At 35.0% G+C, this 20,380-nt stretch overlaps 3 protein-coding genes across 3 annotated transcripts; 2 read left to right on the top strand and 1 right to left on the bottom strand.

Annotated features, from left to right (window-relative positions):
- Positions 1–4,540: 4,540 nt before the first annotated feature.
- On the top strand, positions 4,541–9,912 carry LOC122587185 (2-(3-amino-3-carboxypropyl)histidine synthase subunit 2). Its single transcript, XM_043759284.1, has 10 exons — positions 4,541–4,657; positions 5,000–5,196; positions 5,576–5,684; positions 5,945–6,278; positions 7,012–7,081; positions 7,186–7,253; positions 7,355–7,470; positions 7,678–7,784; positions 8,899–9,035; positions 9,520–9,912. The coding sequence occupies exons 1-10, from the start codon at positions 4,568–4,570 to the stop codon at positions 9,762–9,764; spliced, it is 1,473 nt and encodes a 490-aa protein (XP_043615219.1). The 5' UTR covers positions 4,541–4,567; the 3' UTR covers positions 9,765–9,912.
- A 2,236-nt stretch (positions 9,913–12,148) lies between these two features.
- On the top strand, positions 12,149–14,703 carry LOC122586318 (subtilisin-like protease SBT1.3). Its single transcript, XM_043758318.1, has 2 exons — positions 12,149–12,776; positions 12,998–14,703. The coding sequence occupies exons 1-2, from the start codon at positions 12,149–12,151 to the stop codon at positions 14,701–14,703; spliced, it is 2,334 nt and encodes a 777-aa protein (XP_043614253.1).
- Positions 14,704–15,884: 1,181 nt separating this feature from the next.
- LOC122589828 (zinc finger protein GIS2-like) lies at positions 15,885–19,811 on the bottom strand. Its single transcript, XM_043762149.1, has 4 exons — positions 19,730–19,811; positions 18,091–18,292; positions 17,256–17,348; positions 15,885–16,678 (listed from the first exon to the last, which is right to left on the bottom strand). The coding sequence occupies exons 2-4, from the start codon at positions 18,213–18,215 to the stop codon at positions 16,135–16,137; spliced, it is 762 nt and encodes a 253-aa protein (XP_043618084.1). The 5' UTR covers positions 18,216–18,292; positions 19,730–19,811; the 3' UTR covers positions 15,885–16,134.
- Between the last annotated feature and the right edge of the window lie 569 nt (positions 19,812–20,380).

The following is a 20,380-nucleotide window of genomic DNA, read 5'->3' as shown; positions in this document are numbered from 1 at the left end:
GGTCTTTTAAGTTTACATATATGATGAAAATAAGTGTGTCTTTATTTAATTTGAATGTTATTAAAATAGTGTGTACTAGCAAGTCAAAGAAGGGGCCCTGTTGTATGAACCGGATTCGTTGGAGCAGAGAGGTATTTAGGGTGGGTGCTGAGATATGACGTCTATCATAGGACCCTCGTGATCGCTATTCCCCTTCTCCTCCTACAGTTTACTAGATACACATTTTGCTTTCGATCATTTGCTATATACTTTGATTGATGGGAAATTCATTTGTCCTACAAATTTTACCCAAGAACCGTATTGCAAAGGGAAAACTTATATAAAATGTTGGTAAATTTCAAACTTTTAACTTTTTATATATCCATCCATAGGGGGAATTGTTAAGTAAAACATGCGGTACCCACCTTACGGAAAGCAAAGGAGAATTATGTAAAATTAAGGAGGAGCTTATATAAAATTCAGGACTATGTATATTTATCAAATTCAAAGGTTTAATTTGTAATATTTTTAAAGTGACAGTACCTAAGCTTAGGTAAAGTCTGCAGTATAGATCATTTTCCTTATCCATAATTACTCTTTGAATTTCTACTTGGTTGCATCCGAGTTATATATGGCTTGTTGTACATACGTATGATATATTAATATCCCCATTATTGTCGGATCGATATATTCATACGAGTTATTTTGAAACTTGCATTACCATCTAGTAGTATTTCATGCATCAATTAGATGTAACAAATCACTAAATTCGTGCTAATTAGTTGTAGCATCCCTTTTTTTTTTCCAAAAAAAAAAAACATCTCTAAATACATACATATACATATACACATTATAATTTGATCAACTAGTTGAGCAAAATGGACTTCTCAAAATCATGTAGACCATGGTGCAACCACAACATGACACGACGTCGCATATATCTTTAAATAAACCTTAGAGCCCTTGTAATGGTGCATGGTGTGGACAAGGTGGAAGACTCCCACCTTGGTGTTGTCAGAGTGTTCCATTACAAGAAGTGGTGTGGTAGTAATGTGGAAGCCTTAAAGTGGGTATGTCCACCTTGGGAAGAGTTGGGTGATGGTATGGTTAATTTTTTATTATTTTTTGTTTTGTTTTTGATTGGTTGTTCTAATATTATGGGGTATATTTTTTGGGGTTATTGTTATGGAAGTTGTGTGGTTGTGGTGTGGTTATGGTGGAGTGATGACGTGACACTATCAGGTTGGTGTGGTAATACTACTATTACTAATGCTCTTTATTTCAATCTAGGCATATGGAATTATATGAAATGTGTGGCGCACCTAAGCCAATGGGGTGTTTGATATGATGGAATGAAAATGAGAGAAAGGGAATGGGAAAGACTTCCTTTGTTTGTTTGCAATGAAGAAAGAGAATGAGAAAAGAGAAAGGTAAATCAATTCCATTCTCCGAATGGGTGAGAATGGGGAATTTTTAATTTTTTTTTAAATGTTATATATATTAAATGTACTATTATTTAATTTTTTATATATATATATTCATTTTCGGTGGGTACCAAATAACGGAATCCATTTTCTTTTCAAATCCTCATTCTCTTTTTCACTATTTTCATTCTCAATGATTTCCTCTTACCAAACACCCAGTGTGCACTAACTAGCCGAATTTCATTCTTGGAGCCTCGACACACAATGTGAGCCACACATATCCCTAGGGGCGTCGCAGGTAGGCTCTTAGAAGACTTCTTTACCATTTGCTTTATTTATCTACAAAATGCGAACTATTAACATTCGGTTTACATCATACCAATAATTTAAAACAACCATTTGATATCAAAAGACAATAACTTCATAGTAGACATATACAGTGAATAAATAAAACCACATAACTTTGGGCAAAATATCATGAACACAAGTTCACGAGATTTTCAATCCACCAAAATTCACAACAAGAAGCTACGAACCTAACTTTCCTTATTTTTCTTACTTGAACCACCTATAAAATAATCACCAACTAAATGAAAAAAAAAAAAAAACAAAAAAAAAACTGAGTACGAGTACTATATACAACTATACAAGTATCATTGACAACATTATGAACTATTTGCCATAGCTAATTGCAAATGCCTTATAGCTTATTAACTTATAATCTGGTTAGGCAAAAGATATTTTGGTTTTTGAACAAGTCACTCAATGACTCAAAGATGCTTAATTCAAATGACTTATTTAGAGGGTGTTTGTCCTTGCTCATTACTCATTAGAATGTTTTTAGCTTATTGTGTTTTGGAAAAACTAAAAAACATTTTGTCAAGGTTTGTATTCGCTTATTTGAAATGATTATTACATTTTCAAAGGGTTAAAAGCTAATAAGCAAAATGAGACGAGTTTTTAAGTTTTTTTCAAATACAACAAGGTAGGGGTGTTCGCGGTTTGGTTTTTACTCGACAAAACTGTAAACAGACCCATTTAAAAAACCGAAAAAAATCAAACCGTTTTTGAATTTAGTTTTGGATTTGATTTGTAACCGAAACCGAATTATATATTTAGTTTTTGGTTTGGCTATGAGTATATGATAATGAATTCGGTTAAATGGAAAAAACCGAATAGCTTATATTACTACTATGTATAATTAAAAACAAGGTTGCAGAAGTCGCTAAGTGCTCCTAGGTCGGTCGACTAGTAAGTTGGGAGAACTCGGGTCTATGCAGTGAGTACTTGGAGGTTAAAATGGCCAAGTCGGGGAGTACTCGGAGTAATCGGCCGACTCGGCACCCTACCTTGTAACGAGTACTCAAAGAGTACCCGACTCGACTCATTGAGTTTTTCAACAGTGATTAAAAATATTTAATACATATTTTTTTTTGTATGGATAATTATCAATGTATTTTTTTATTTTTTTATGTCTATTTGTATATTATATTAACTTTTTTCTGAAATTATAAAAATTCAATTGACAAACTATGAAAAGCATGATAAATAATTTTTAATAATGATGTCAAACAAGTGTTTAGCTGTTTTAGTTTTGTTACTTATTTATCCTTATTGTGCTTATTGTGTTTGAAGTCAAAATTTACTATTTCGGTGAAATTATGAACCTATTTTGGTTGAACACAACTTAGACAAAAAAAAATGGTAAATTTGTGTTTTTCATATTTGGTTTTTTCGGTTTTAAACCAAAACCGAACCGAATTCCAATTTGGTTTTCGGTTTGGTTTTTCTATTTTGAATTAGGTTTTGGTTCGGTTTTGAAAAATAAAAATAAAAAAACCGAAAAACCCAAACCAAATAGACCGAAAAACCGAAAACCGAACCGATGAACACCCCTACAATAAGGTAACAAAACACCCCTAAGGCCCTAACCAAAATAGAAAGAAAAATTGTTTTATAAATTATTTTAGAAATAATTTTTTAAAACACAAATATAAAAATTGCAGCCAAATCAGCTTAACCAAATACTCCAAAAGTGAGAAATAAAAATGAGTTAATTTGTTGTAACTTTATAAATAGAAAAATTCCAACAATGAACCATGTGAACATAAATGGGCCAAACAAATCCATCTCCTTTTTACATGCAAAAAATCCATTGAGAAACCAACCGTGGCTATGTCGCTATGAACACCACTCGAAAGCGATGGCTTGATAGAGGCTTATCTTAAAAATAGTACAAGCTTTTAAACACTAAGTGCAATTATTAAAGGCACAAGTACTGGCTATTAGCAAAGAGCCCCCTAGCCCGAAACAGGCAAAGCCTATTGAGCTATATTAAAGAGAATTGTTTATGGATAAATTGTCATTTTTATACAATTATATATATATATATGTATTGAAAAGTTAGTTTTGATTCAGTCATGCTAGAAGCAATTTTAATTTATATCATATTCGTATTATCTTAATATAAAATATAGAAATTTATAATATGTGGATGATGATAGATTCATTACAATTATTATTTTCTTCTTGGTCCTTTACAATAAACACAAACATGTTTATATATAATATACAATCATCTGAAACTGTATTTGTTGTATTTGACAACAGATTATTTATCATCACATAAAAAGTCTGGTTTATTTTTTAAAGAATACGCCCTTAACCATCACAACACTATGTCCACATATACTCAACTTTTAATTTTATTCTAGGAAATCACCTTGAATTCTAGTAAGCGTGAGTCGATTTTGTGAGTTGTATTGTTATGACTCGTAGAGTGAAACCTATTATATGAATGCGATCGCTAATATCTGAAGATTAATACAGATGTAACTAACACAGTAACACAAAGGTTTATTTAATCAATCGATATACCGAAGATAGCCACGTAAAGCTTATGAGATAGAGATTAACTGGGGACGTTATATTTGGAAGATTAGTGAGAAAATGTAACAAAACACCCCGTTACCCGATTTTAACGACATTATAGTATTGCTCTTTTAAATTGGGACCAAAAAGTAGTAATTGGGCCGGAGTAGTGGCCCAATAAATAAACAAAAATATAATCAGGCCCATTTATTTTATGACTTTTTTGTTATATAGAAAGTTGGAAAAACACAGTCTCATCCTCTTGCACACAATTGTTGAATTATCAAATATCAATGGAGGATTTGGAATTATCATCAAAATACGAAATCTCGCGTGTTGCAGAATATATTCTCGAACATAACTTCAAAAGAGTTGCTTTACAGGTACATAATTTTTATTTATTTATCAGTAAACCCTAGACTAGAAATGATTTATGTAGTATAATTACTGGTGGACTTTAATTATTCATTTATTTTTAGTATGTTATAAGCCCTGAAAATTATTAAAAGTTTAAAACACACCAACAACCTAAGTAGCCCTTAAAATTCAAATACTATGTATGCACGAGTGGCAGTTTGCAGTTACTGCTCTTGTTTCTGTAATTTGGACTAGAATTAACTGTCGAATAGCATTTAGTTGGCCACATAGTCTTTTTTTTTTAATGATTTGAAACCGTTTTCTATTAAGATGCTGAATCGTCATGGTTTATGTTTATTATTGGTTAGTTTCCCGATGAGCTACTAAAGGACTCAACAGGAGTAGTAAGTCTCCTACGTAAGGAGCTTTTGTCTAATGATGTTAAGGATATTGGTTTGTATGTAATGGCGGATACTACATACGGTAGCTGTTGTGTTGATGAGGTCGGTGCATCTCACATCAATGCAGACTGTGTTATTCATTATGGACATACTTGTCTCAGCGCGTGAGTAATTTCTTCTATATGTCTTCATTTTATAGCTGTTTAAATTCTTTGAACGGCTTTGCTTTCTGTTAATGGTGAACAATGTTTACTATGGGTGACGGCCTTTTACCGAAAAAGTTTTAGAACATTAGCAAAAGGGAAAACAGTCATATGGGTTAAAAGTCGCCCAAAAGGGACTTATTAGCACTTAAACTGATACAAACATCTTGGTTGCCAATCAAATTGATATCATAGCCTAAAGGTAGACACTAAATAGTTATAAATATATTGGACACGAGTATTTCAGGCAAACCCCACCCAACCTGTATATTTCGGTGGTTTTTTTAGTAATAGCATATTTTTGGATTGCTGCATTTTTAATGTTTTCTCTTGATTTTAGGACGTCAAAACTTCCCGCGTTCTTTGTTTTTGGGAAAGCTTCAATAAATGCATCTAACTGTGCCAAACACCTGTGTAATTATGCATTGTCTAGTACGAAGCCGGTGGTGGTAAGTTATGTGGTTTAATATTTCATTTTCAGAACTGTGTTGTTGGGAGCTCCTTATATCCCTTGCTTCTGCTAATATATTCCTTTTGTTTGTAAATGCATTGCTGCATATTGAACATAGTGAGATGTAACTATTTGAGTCTAATTAAATTAAAAGGATGGCATGCTTTTTGGTGGAAGGTGACCAATTGTTTGATGTGTCGATGCACATTGCTTTACACTTACATTTGTTGATACGTGTTTCTTTGCCACTAAATGTAGGTTCTCTTTGGTTTGGAATACGGGCATGCAATACAAGATGTAATAGAAGCATCGATGATTGAAAAAAGTTTATCTGGACTTAAATTCGAATCTGAACTACTTTTTGCAAATGTTATGAGCCAATTCATGATTCCAAGTACAAGTTTTGAAACCAATGGCAGCGGTACTGACGATGGAGATTGTGGTGATACACCGAGAAGAGCATATAGGATTGGTGGCTTGTGTTGGAGTCTAGAAGAGGGCCGCAATATGGAAGACTACTCGTTGTTTTGGATTGGTCCTGATAATTCAGCTTTTGCGAATTGCGTCCTTACGTTCAATGGTTGTGAAATAGGTACTTACGACATCCTTACTTCATGTTAATGTAGTTCGGTAACTTTTATAGCATCTATAATAGAAACTTCATTTATGTATTAATTATTTTAAAGTGATAAATTTAAAAGTAGTGTTTCTTTTTCTTCGTATGCATTAAAGGTAAATCATAGTGTCTGCTAGTAGCGATACAATATGTGGGCTTAAATCACGGGTCAAAAAGGGTAACTTTGGCTTCAATTAAAATGGGTTTGGTACGACCCAGAAATACATTTTTACAAACTCAATAAATTATTAATCCCGTAAATATATTACAAACTTGTATTATTAAAAACTCTAATATAACATTGCCCCTCAATGTGGTGGTCCATTGGCAAGGACTTGCGCCGCTCAATGTAGAGGTCACAAGCTCTATTCTTGGCATATATCCCCTTTTGGTCACAGAGTTTCACCTGGTATGACCCCGGGCATGCAAAGTGAGTTCCCTTTGGATTAGTCTGCTCAAAAAGCAGGTAGGATCACCTAAAAGCTCGCATGAGGCCAAAAAAAAAGTATTCCAATTCGATGCTGTTTGAAGATATATTAATGGATATGAGATTGTTTGTAATGTTGTGTCTGCGAAAAGCCAAACTATCATCCTCTGGCTGCTACTTCTTAATAGGATGCCTTTGTTACATTTCTTTACAATTTTTTGTATTTTGTTATAATTCTTTAATTGCTCATTTTCCATCCTTTTACTGTGGTCATTGTCTCAGTCAGATATGATGCAACAGAAAATGTACTGCTTACTGACACTTCTCAACAACGAAGAATTCTTAAGCGTAGGTACTTTATATCGTTTAACTGTATCCTCCTTCCTGATAAACAATTTTCTCTGGTATCTTACTAGTTATTTGACCAGTGTCTTATTATTTATAATGTTAATGCAGATATTTTCTAGTTGAGAAAGCAAAGGATGCTGGTATTGTTGGAATATTGGTTGGAACGCTTGGAGTTGGTATTGTTTTAAATAAGTAAAAGTTGCATAAGTAGGTAAGCGGATTCTTTTATGTATGTTCTTGAGGATTCATGGTTTTTTTGTTTGGATTGTAAATGCAGCTGGGTATCTAAGCATGATCCATCAAATAAAAGAGATGGTTACAAAAGCTGGGAAGAAGGCTTACACACTTGTCATGGGAAGACCTAATCCTTCAAAGCTTGCCAACTTCGCGGAGGTAAAGTTGATAATCTTCTCGGAAATTATCATTGCTGTAGACAAACTATCACCTTGTGGTCTTAAATAACTTGTGCGTATGTATCTCTACCTTAACCACTGTTATGGGTCCTGACTTCCGAGTCTACAAACAACATTTGGTAAACCGTTAATAATTGCTATCAAGGTAAGAGTTTTGAGGTGACATTTGCTGTCCCTGATTTTGCAGTGTGATGTCTTCATTTATATCTCATGTGCACAAACTGCCCTCTGGGATAGCAAGGATTTCTTGGCTCCGGTTATTACTCCCTTTGAAGCTATACTTGCATTCAACAGGTACGTTTTACACTTTTATCAAAGTCTTGGCAGATGATTCAAATATGTATTTCTACGACTTCATTATTAGTTGTATTACTTTGTCACTCAGTGTTAACAGACTTATTTTGAATCAGTGTTCCTTCAACATATAGAAGACACTTTTGTAGTCCTCATCAATTGCTTTTATCTGATTTGTGCGGCACTCAATACTAGTTAATCTATATTACATTATAAAGTATTTGTTCACTCCCATTTTTTTCAACTAAGAAGTTGATAACCCCAAAGTGCCCCTCCCCTTTATTCACTATTTTAAACATTTCTTCTTGAAATACCTATAATACCTACTTGAAATACCTATAATACTTTTAATGATTTTAATTTATAACATCTACCCTTAATTCCTAAAATAACTACAATACCCCTTTTACATAAATAACCTACCTACTCGCCGCCACCACCACCCGTCGCCACCACATTGTGCCGGTACTCCTCTAGTTATATCTAAGGTAAGTAGGCCACCTCCATAGTCAGCATTAATTGACCACGGTTCTGATCATCGTGACATTGTGTGAATACGAAGAGATATAATGTGCAGTAAGTCACATTTACCTTTCACACGAATCAGTTATGGCAATATTTCAAGTTAGTTTTAGTTTGCTATATAGATTAGTCACAGGTATTAGGATTGATAGATAAGATGCTCCTATGCATGTGTATACGTTGGTATTTATGCAAACACATATACATAGATAAATTCAGACACACATGTATGTGTGTCTTTCCTTTGTTCATATGTTATCTCGGGCTACAAGTTGGTGCAAACATGAACCGGGTAACAAATTGAAAACATGTTGTTGATATCCTTAGATCCAGATTGGCTTCCTTGAGAGCAAAGACATTGTCCTCTTTCTGCTCTGGATTGGGGGAAGTGGTGCAGGTTCGATGTTGGTGGGCTCTGTAGATGAAGCCTGGTGGTCTGTCGCTTGATGTTTATTTAATTATTTACGAGTTCTGGCGTTTCAGTTTTGGTGTAATTTGGTGTAACTAGTAGTCTTTTACCAGCAGGTTGCTGGTTAATAAAAAAAGTTACATGTTGAGTACTGATAATAGCATATTACCATCTTTTGCTCAGGGGAAGTGAGTGGACTGGAAAATATGTTATGGAATTTCAGGACCTGGTTGCTCCAACTCCCATCGGCATAGAAAATGGACAAGAAGCAAGATATTCATTCTTTTTAGGTGGATACATAGAAGATCATGATTTGCAAGGTAATCATGTTATTTTATTACCTTTTACTTGTAGTAACTATCTCGACGAAGATCACATGATTTCAATAACTCAATAAATGCTTGTCTTTGGGCTGTTCTTTTGCCATCGAGCCAGGTGGCAAAATTAATGAGTCACACAAGTAATTTTTTATTACCTTTGCTGTTAACGGGCTGGGCAAACCTGTTATCTTATATTTGTCCATCTATCTTCAAATTAGAATAATAACTTTAATCAGAATAATAATCTTTTTTGTTATTTTGACAATACAATTAAAGAGGTTCTAAAAACCTACCCAACTGACTTGTTCGGAATAAAGCATATCCTGCAACAAAGTTTCTTTGCTCAAATTGGATCAGGTTAGATCCATTATGTCCATTTATGGGATATGCGAAGACCAGTTTACTTCTTTTTCATCACACTTTATTGGAATCTTGCGTTATTTGTTATAAAGTTGAAACAAATTTGACATTGTTCTTGAATCAGATATCAACAAAGAAGATGAAGACGGAGCTCTTGCCTTAGCAAATATGACACAAACTGCTCTGCAGAAGCATGGTAACGGCCTTAAAGACATGGTCAAGGGAACTGCGAAGTCAGGGGCAGAGTTTTTCGCATCTCGGTCTTTTCAAGGTCTTGATATCAATAGCAATAGTAATGCACCTGAGAGATTTATAATTGGAAGAACTGGCAAGGCATCTGGTTACGACCGTGAAACAAGTGAGCACTAGATTCAGTTATCCTAGTTGACATTATTCTTAATTCAAAGTTTTGTTATAATAGATTAGTAGGATTGCTAGAATATAAATCAACTAAAAGAAACCCCAAATGTCTTAAATTCAGTTTTCCATGTAGTAAATTATATCTTCTGTTCGAGTATTTGCACTTGTGAGCCAATCTTTGTACGTCCATCATAAAATTATCCATCTTTTTCTGGTTTATTGGTTTTATAATGAAAGTGATAAGGTTTGTCATATTTTTAACGTATTTTTTTCTGACTTTTTCTATATCTCTTATTTATGAATAAAATAAAATATGATTAGGGCATTTATGTTTTTTCCTATGAATCTTTTGTCTCCAACTATGTAGATGCCAAAAAACCTGCAATTTTCTATTCCCAGAACTGGGTTAAACATAACAAGATTGATTTGTAATAAGGAAGCAATTGGTAGTTGGGAATGCAAATTATTGTAACCTTATGGAGCTTTTGAAGCACAAGTACAATTGTCATTTCTTTTCTGTATAGTTTAGACTGAAAATCTTTGATTTTTGGTTTCTTGATCGTTACATGATTCTATATCCATACCAAAATTAGTATGCTAATGATTGTGGCCACTAATTTGTGTTGATCCCAACTAGTCTTGTATGTACGTTACATGTTAGGAATTTGTTTTGTCCTAAATGGCTTAGATCAAGCATGCTCCCTTGATGTATCTTGATCCCAGTTAGTATAACTTTGCTAGCTTATTGAAGGAGAAATATATGGTCAGAATTGTTGGTCCTAAATGGTTAAGGCCTCCGGCTTGAACACGGTTGATATGCATATAGCTTTGTGTATTAAGGTTGATATGGATATAGCTTTGTTGGTCCTACATGACGTTATCGCTATTTTTATTTCACAATAGAATAAGTTCGTGGTTTGCCAGATATACAGTCGATGCAGTCATTTGCTATTGGTTTACTATTACATGTTGATATTTTTAATGTTGAACATGTTCTGTGTATCAGGTATCTATCTGCTACTTTGTTTTATACTTTATTAACATATTAGTACTTTGATCTTGAAGTTAGGTTCTTGTAGGTACAAATGAAGCTGTAAGATGTTCCGAGATAACTCGTTTATTATATAGCTCTCCGTTTTTGTTTAGTGTTCGAATTAAAAGGGGAGGGAGTATAATCCTCACGTTATTACAGGAGTTTTTGTGATATGAATTATATGGTTGCCTTAAACCAACATCCAAGATTTGATTTTCTATGCTAATCTGAATAGTGAATAGGTGAGCTTCCTAACTTTCATATTGTTATGATTATACTTCCTCCTAGATCGTTGGAGTTTTACTTTGATACGAACAATACCTTCTATGTCTCTGTGGGCATGCTAGACTAGCTGTTGGAGAAGACAGAAAACAGTGGGATGCCCTTTTGTATTGCATGCTCTGGCTCTTTGAGATACTAAATTTAGGCTTCCATACCTTCTAATCGTATGGGATGATTAGTTTGGTAGGATGCGGCATTTTTTTCTAAATCACATCCTACCTGATAGTTTACAACATTCTCTTGATTTAATTCCCACCCCAATATCCATATCTATCTTTAATATAGGGCTAGATTACTCGAACCCTTCTTATGCTTTGTTGTTCATTCATGTTTTGTCCGTCCAAGAATTGTATTAAGACATCCCCTATGGTGGTTGTTTTTCCCATACACCTATCATAAGGATGTAACTGGGAAAAAACGACAACCATATAGATGTCTGATGTAATTAAATTCTTAAAGGGAAGACACTAGAAAAAAATGGCAATCAGTATCTATTGATAAAATATACAAATGATTAAAAGAGTGTTTAGCAGGTCAACCTATCTAATGTAGACCTTTTCTGACCCATACTAAACAAGACCAGTACCAAGACCCGTCCATTTGGCCTTTTCGGTTCATGACATAATTGTTTTGCGTGGTTTACCTTTAGGAGATGGATAAATTATTAGAAGCTCAAAGCCGATTAAAGAGGCATTGATTTGTTTGTTGTTTAGATAGCAAAAAGTCAAAAACACATGGTACAGACGCTCCACCTTTGAATACAAGCTTTTCCCGACTGAAATTTGTAAGTCTAAAGTTTCGCTAAAATTAAAGCATAACTTATAGCTACATCTGGTCATGGGAGTCTGAACCAACGAAGAAAAAGAGGCAAGTGTTTCCTAAATCGATATCATTTTAAATTTACATCAAAAATGCAATTTTATGCAACCGTGAAGCAAGCCAACGGGCAAATCCCTAGATCAAAATATATATTTCATCCTTTGCATATCATAAAAACAAAAAGCCACATATCCATATTTCATTTTTCAATACAACTTAAACTCTTATTAATTTATAGAAAGCTCAAGTTTGTAAGAATATGGAGAGAATTCAAGTACAATGGTGTCTATTTTTATATTTATTTTTATTTATCAACTGTGTTATGAGTACTTCCAACACCAATGTTGGATTCAAAAAAACTTTTATTGTTCATATGAATAACATAGCCATGCCTCCAACCTTCACGGATCATGTCGAATGGTACGCATCGGTTATACAATCTCTAACAGTTTCACCACTCGATAACGATAATGAAGACGACAAAAGAATCATTTATACATACCGGTATGCTTTTCATGGCATTGCTGCTCGATTAACAGATGAAGAAGCAGAAAGGTTAGAAGGCCAACACGGTGTCATAAGCGTGTTACCAGACACAAAATATGAATTGCAAACTACAAGAAGTCCTATGTTTCTAGGGCTTGAGCCGCAAGATAAAACGACAATAGGGTTTGATGATGACTTGACCGGAAATGATGTGGTTGTCGGCGTGGTGGACACTGGGATTTGGCCTGAGAGCGAGAGCTTTATCGACACTCACCTTACGTCGGTTCCAAGCCATTGGAAAGGAGCTTGTGAAGTTGGACCTGGTTTTGAGAAACGACATTGTGATAAGAAAATCGTGGGCGCAAGATCATTCTATCGTGGAAATGAAGCCGCCAACGGGGGTACTTATCGTTACATTTATACGTACACTTTTAAATACTTTCCTTCCTTTTTTTAGTATACATAGGTAATGCGCATCACAGAACCAACATGAGTCTGATTTGTATATGTGAAGCGTAATTCAATCTATGAATATATATATATATATATATATATATATATATAGTTAGTGAACTTGATATATATATATATAGTTCAGTATTGATTAGTACATAATTAACAGGTATTGACGAAGAAGAAGAGTACAAATCACCAAGAGATCAAGACGGGCATGGAACACACACTGCATCAACGGTAGCAGGATCACCGGTGCATGGTGCTAATCTTTTTGGATATGCATACGGGACAGCTAGAGGGATGTCACCTGGTGCGAGAATAGCAGCATACAAAGTTTGTTGGCTTGCTGGTTGTTTCAGTTCGGATATTCTCTCTGCAGTTGATCAGGCTGTAAAAGATGGTGTTAATGTCTTGTCCATCTCTTTAGGTGGTGGTGCATCTTCGTATTCTCGTGATATCTTGTCTATAGCCACTTTCGGTGCAATGGAAAAGGGGGTTTTTGTTTCCTGTGCCGCAGGAAATGAAGGACCAGAAGCGGGTAGTATAACAAATGTGTCTCCTTGGATGACGACAGTCGGGGCAAGTATTATGGATAGAGATTTTCCGGGTGTTGTAAGGTTAGGAAATGGGAAGATATTGTCTGGAGTTTCAATATTCAGTAGAGGAGAAACAAATATGTCTTTGGAGAAGCAATATTATCCTTTAGTTTTTCTGGGGACTAATTCAAGTAGCTCGAATCCTGCTTCATTGTGTATGGTAGGAACGTTGGATAACGAGTTGGTTTCTGGGAAGATTGTGATATGTGACCGTGGAGTCAACCCGCGGGCTCAAAAGGGTCAAGTGGTGAAAGATGCAGGGGGAATAGGGATGATTTTGTTGAACAATGCTGATGATGGAGGTGACTTGGTGGCCGATAGCCACGTTATTCCAACGGTGGCTCTACGTGATCAGGAAGGGAAAGCAATCAAGGAATATGCACTTAAAGAACGAAAGCCCATGGCGAATCTTAAGTTTTTTAGGACAAAAGTAGGTATAAGACCGTCTCCAGTGGTGGCGTCATTTTCATCTAGGGGGCCTAATGGTATATCACCGAGTATTTTAAAGCCGGATGTGGTGGCTCCTGGGGTTAACATACTTGCAGCGTGGACCGGAGTTTTGGGTCCAACGGGTCTTTACACTGATCGTAGAAGAGTGAAATTTAATCTACTTTCAGGAACTTCCATGTCATGCCCACATGTGAGCGGGGTTGCTGCTTGGCTCATGGCACGACGACCAGGTTGGAGCCCGGCCGCTATAAAATCGGCATTGATGACAACGGCTTATGTTCATGATCACTCTTTTGATCCACTAAGTGATTCTTCAACCGGTGGACCATCAGGTCCATTTGAACATGGTTCGGGCCATATAAACCCGCCTAAAGCACTTGACCCAGGTCTAGTTTATGATATTGGACCACAAGATTACTTTGACTTCTTGTGCACCCAAGGTTTGACCAAAACCGAGCTCAAAGTTTTTGCCAAATTCTCTAACCGAACTTGTCAACACTCGATTTCTAAACCAGGCGATTTAAATTATCCGGCTTTATCAGTTGCATTCCCAAAAGATGAGCGAGTTCGTAAGGTGACCCTCAAGCGGACAGTCACGAACGTTGGACTTGCTAATTCTAAGTACCATGTCGCGGTTTCACGGTTCAAAGGGGTTAATGTGAAAGTAAAGCCAGCAACCTTAAATTTTGTGGAGAAATATGAGAAGTTGTCTTACAAGGTTACATTTATATTGAAAGCTAAGCAAACAACGCTTGAATATGGAGGATTGATATGGAATGATGGTGTGCATAGAGTAAGAAGCCCAATTGTGATCACATGGTTGTAAGTTGTAAACCATGTACTGTATGTGTCTAGAAACCTATGGTAACTAGTACAGAATAAAGTATAGTAGAAAACTAGGTACAGGCGTTGCTGCGGGAAACGTTACGTGACTTGCTATTTGTTTAACGACTGACTTGACATTATTTTGTTTTGTTAAGATATATACCCTGCATGTGTGCATATATGTTGTCTATTTCCTTTGTTAACGAAAAAGACAATAAAAGAATCATGTACAAAATTATACGAGTATTATCCCCATTCTCTTTGAGCTGAATCACCAAAATTCAGATACAGAGTACCAAGTTCAGATTTGGAGGACAGCCACATTCAACAACAATTCTCTCGCAACGTTTTTCATTACAAATGCATTCAGCTAAGATTCTGTTGTCTAATTGTGTTCTTACTATTTCTTATTTAGCATCTAATTTGTAATTATTATATTGATATTGATAGTATTGATTAAATTTCTAACGAATATAAATAAAATGTGTGAATGAATGCGTTTTAATTCAGTCACAAAACCACACAAGGGACAAACTCTAATTAGCCACATTAAGAGACTAATAATCCCTATTTCTTTCCAGGCAAAAGATTGGCACATTGAAACTAAAATATAACCAGGCAATATCAATGAACTTTGATAGTTGCCTGGAGGAATTACTGAAGTCTGAACAGACACCATGATCAACTGCTACTCACCTATGCAATCAAAATTACAGCGTATATGGCTTTAATAACAAAATGAACCAAGTATCCAAGACACGATGATTTTAAACAGGCATCTTATGCATACGGATAGCACACATCAGATCATTTATTTAGATATCCTTTCAAAAACACACTCTCTAAAAGGAGACTTAATTATAACCATCTGTATGTTTATTCAACAAAGTAAACAAATCATGCAGCTTTGACGGTTTTGAGTCGATGATATGTACGTTAATTATAGCTTTCAGTTGCATAATAATCAAACTAAAAGATGTAATCAACCAGAAAATTACAAATATACTTATAATGACACCTATACCATTTTCATTCAACATTAACTATCCTAGATCATCAATCATGATTAAAATTAGTAGTATCCTTCTGTTAGACTGTTTTGCTCCTGATCCCTTCGTCCCACATCATTAATATTTTGTTAATTAATCCATTAAAGTTGCATAAAAGTAATTAGTACGTTACTTAAACTAAACTATAGCAACACACTGAATTTATGTATTATTAATTGAATTACACTGTCTGAGATGAACTTACCATATTAACATCAAGCTACAGGCTTGATGCTTCAATACAATCCAGCTCATATAATCAAACTTAACAAACACAATATCTTAAGCTTCAATTTTTTTGAAAACAAAAGGAAGACAAAATACTAAAATAGTAAATGTGGATCAACAGACGATCTTCTTACCTCAAGGGTAATCTCATTCCATCAGTACCTCCGTGGAAAGCGATCCATGAACCTTCCAGAAGGGCATTCGAACGCCATATGTCCTCTTCCACCACAATTGTGACAGATTAACAATGCAACACAATCACGGCTCATATGGCCCACTTGTTGACAGTTCCTGCACACAATGTCACGAAAACCCCCCATACCCCGATCAATGCCACGTGGGCCACCTCTATCATCAATCATACCCCCCCTGGGGCAGTCTCTAGCCACATGGCCCGCTACATTGCACGAGTTGCAAACAGGATCATTAGTGCAATCTCGAGCAAGGTGGCCTGTCTTCCTACAGTTCTTGCATGCCTTGTCATTTGTACAATCAGCAGCTATGTGGCCTTGTTTGTAGCAGTTGTTGCATAGCCTCATGTCACCAGGTGGCATTGCGGGAGCTGCGCATTCCCTAGCACGGTGACCTGTCTTCCCACATGTGTGACAGATTCCCTCGTTTGGGCAGCTCCCAGCCATGTGACCAGGCTCTCTGCAATTCCAACATAGGGACTTGGTGGAACACTCTGATGCAATATGCCTGTACAAGTTATTTACATATGGTTAAGATGTAATATATAAATTGGAGGTGGAAATTTCAACCCAAGTACTTTCAGTAGGTTAAGTTCTGTTTATCTTCAACGTTTAAATTCTGTTTAGAAAAGTAGCTTAAAGTATAAGGTCAAAGTCGCCTATAATGTATTTTATATACTTAGATGCTTTAAATCAATTTATTCAAAAAAATTAGATTACTAAGATAAATAACTAATATAATGATTCTAACAATGTAATTATGCAAAAACTTTTGAACAAGAAGTGTTAATCATATACCGCCCTGCTCATTATCACAACTCTAGTTAACAAAAAGTACAAATGTTACACCAGTGCAACTTGAATATAAACATTTTCACTTTAGACAACATAGTGCAAACTACAGAAAAAACATTCGCCATTTTAAAACTATAACCCTACCACCCATGACTTTAGAAAAAAAATCATAAGTAGAACAAAATGATTACAGATAAGGTTTTACATTCAGCCAGAAGATGCAGAAACTTATATATCGATAGCACCGGGTTGTCATGACATTAGAAAGAGTTCATGAACAGGAATCTTACCCCGGAAGTCCACAGTTGTGACAAATGGCCACATTAGGGCATTCTCTAGCATAGTGACCTGGGCGTTTGCAATTCTTACATAGATTGCTCTGGCTGTTAAGGATAGAAGCATACAACAAGTGTCAAGAGATAGAACACATAGGGTCTTAAGAAGCTGCATGCTACTAAGGTATGTTAATTAAAAGTAAATAAAAAGTGCAGGTTAAAGAATTAAGGCCAGAAATTTAAGGTTAACTAATGACCAGCAAAAACCTCAGAATTAAACGAATGAGATTCAGCAAAGACACTAAGATCTTTTTTCAGAAAGAACATATGTAATGCCATATCATAACTTGAAGTTGATAAAGAATAGATGTAGGAGTGTTCTTGATATCCTTTTACGTACATAATCACCCCATTCAAGCAGTTCCTCAATTTAGAAAGTAACAACACACAAAGCATCATAACATCATACATTATCATTCACATCGCACAATTTCTTATTCTTAACCAATTAATTAATTTATTTATTTGAACGGCTCTTAACCATCTTAAATTACATGTCATGGTAACACTGCAACATATACTAAAACAAAGGAACACAAAATAGAAGACAATAATGTGTAAATGTGATACTTCATGATAGTAAGAATTGCATGTAAAAGATTAAACCAAAAAAAGGCATGAAGAACAGGCACAGAATATATACTCAATTCAGGTTTTAAACTCCCCTGATATTCATGAATAAACATCATCAGCTCTGGTATATCTATATCTTTGTCTCCCAATCTCCACCCAACAGCCAACTTACATGTTTAGTCAATGAGAAGAATTAACAACAGTATATAATTATAACCTGTAACCCCTGTGAGAATCCCTCCTGTATGGAGCATCACGATAGGAGCTGCGCTGAGTACGGATCTTCCGATCCATGGGGCTCCTACTCCTGCTTCTGCTCCTGCTGTCCCTTTCTGAACTCATTTTCAAAACCCGATAACTACCAACCACCGCCAAACTGCAATATAACCACCACCTCCTCTACAAAAGCTGCCTCCACCCTGCCCATTGCAACCACACCCTCCGTGAGATAAAATCCAACCCCTAAAGGGTATCAAACACCAACCTTGACCACAGAACACACATAATTTTCAACACGAAAACCACCACTAATCAGTTACATACCAGCACTACTACACTACACATTGCTGACTTAAGTACCCAACACCCACCACATCATCAATAAGAAACTGTCAAACATCATATGGTCAAAAAATAACTTAAAGAGATATATAAAGTTTACCATGGTTAACGAAGAGCAAAAGTCAACTTCAAAGACAAGCCCCTCGGTACAAAATAATGCAACAAAAACTAGAAGCATAATTATGCCTCGTTGATTTATCGAGTGTTATATCTCAAAGACTTTTTATATACAAGAAAGGGCATCGTTTTGTAAGATTTCTTTTAGACATGCATAACCCTATTAAACATGATCCGACATGGATAAACCCACGAACCCTTGACGATCCGAACCTTCTTTGCAAAAGATGCCCAAAGTGCCCTTCACAAATTCATATTGATGCCTGTCAAATTATATTTTTGTATGTGTATAATGGGGATGGAGTGATAGCATTAAATGTATTTACTGCAACATACTATTTGTTATAACTCACAAGGATGGATCCAACAAATAAATCATAGCACAACGATTTTAGACAGGACAAAACGCCATGCAACATAATCTCAGATATCCTTTCCATATCGGCGTTGGAGAAGACAGAAGCGAAGGATACAGTGATGCACCAGACACGTTGTCATTTGGCGAATCAAGATAAAATTCAACGCATTTTATGGTGAAAGCTTCAAGGATTTTAACAGTACACCAGAAAAGTTAAAAATTTAAACAGGTGAAGTCGTGAAGATTCATTTTATAAAGGTATATACTTAATACTACGAAGCAAGCGGAGCCGTCTATGCAATTTAGAAACGAAAGAAAAAGAACTACCCACTGCCGTCTTCCACGGGTTTTAGGCCCCAATAATTCGACGGTGTATAGAGAGGCCGTTTCTAGGTTCTACCTCTAACCTCTATCTCCAAAGGCCAGGATGTTTACGACTGATCCAAACCACGCTTCTTCGTCTATGCAATTTACAATCCTCAAATAAAAATATTATAAAAATACATATTTTAACACCACATCAACCCCATACCCAATTCTAGCTCTATACAGGAAACACAAACTTGAAAGCACATAAAAAGTAAACATTTTAAGGACAAAGGCTTAATTATATATATAAATATAGGTTAATTAATAAGTTTGTTAATTTCAAATCACTTAATCAATCTGTTAGTAGATTAAGAAAGAACGCATTATATAGAAACGGAAATACATCTATAAATCAATGATTTATTTATACACACACAGATATAAATAAATAAATAGATTTAATAACTGTAAATATGGCTGGCTGGCTGGGAATTATTAAAAAAAAGAATACCTTTTTAGACGAGATACTTATTCTTCTTTCAACTTTAGGGTTTGTTCTACTTGGCTTCTCCCCCCGACGATGTAGATGCAGTTATATCTGTTTATCACTATATATTTCGTCTATTCCCCCCTTGAACTATATAATTTCATGTTTTACCCTCTATATTTTCTTCAAACATATATCTTAATCTTAATCTTAATATATGCTAAAAGTTTTTCGATCACCAATTTACATATAAAAATTAAATTATACTTTTTTGTTTTCATTATCAATTTACATTTTTATCCAATTTAAAAATAATTAATTTACGTTTTTTGATTTTATTATTAATATAAAATATAACAAAATAGTGAACCAAAATATATGCAGAAACACATAAACACTCTAAAAAAAATTACACAAAAACACTCCAACCAAATAATCATTAAAACAAATCTCCTTTCGTATATGCAGTAACGATTGTCTACATAAACACAAGAGGGTACAAACTCTCAATATCTTGTCTAAATGTAATGTTGTTGTTATTAGTAATTGTAATTGGACTATAATTAGGATAATTATTGTTGTTATTATTAGTAATTATAAACAAACTATATTTAGGAATTAGGATATACAGATTCTTCTTATATAAATAGAACCCTACAAATAAAATCACAATAC

This window comes from Erigeron canadensis, chromosome 2, assembly GCF_010389155.1.
Source record: "Erigeron canadensis isolate Cc75 chromosome 2, C_canadensis_v1, whole genome shotgun sequence".
NCBI classification, from domain to species: domain Eukaryota; kingdom Viridiplantae; phylum Streptophyta; class Magnoliopsida; order Asterales; family Asteraceae; genus Erigeron; species Erigeron canadensis.
This window is presented reverse-complemented; position numbering and strand designations above follow the sequence as displayed.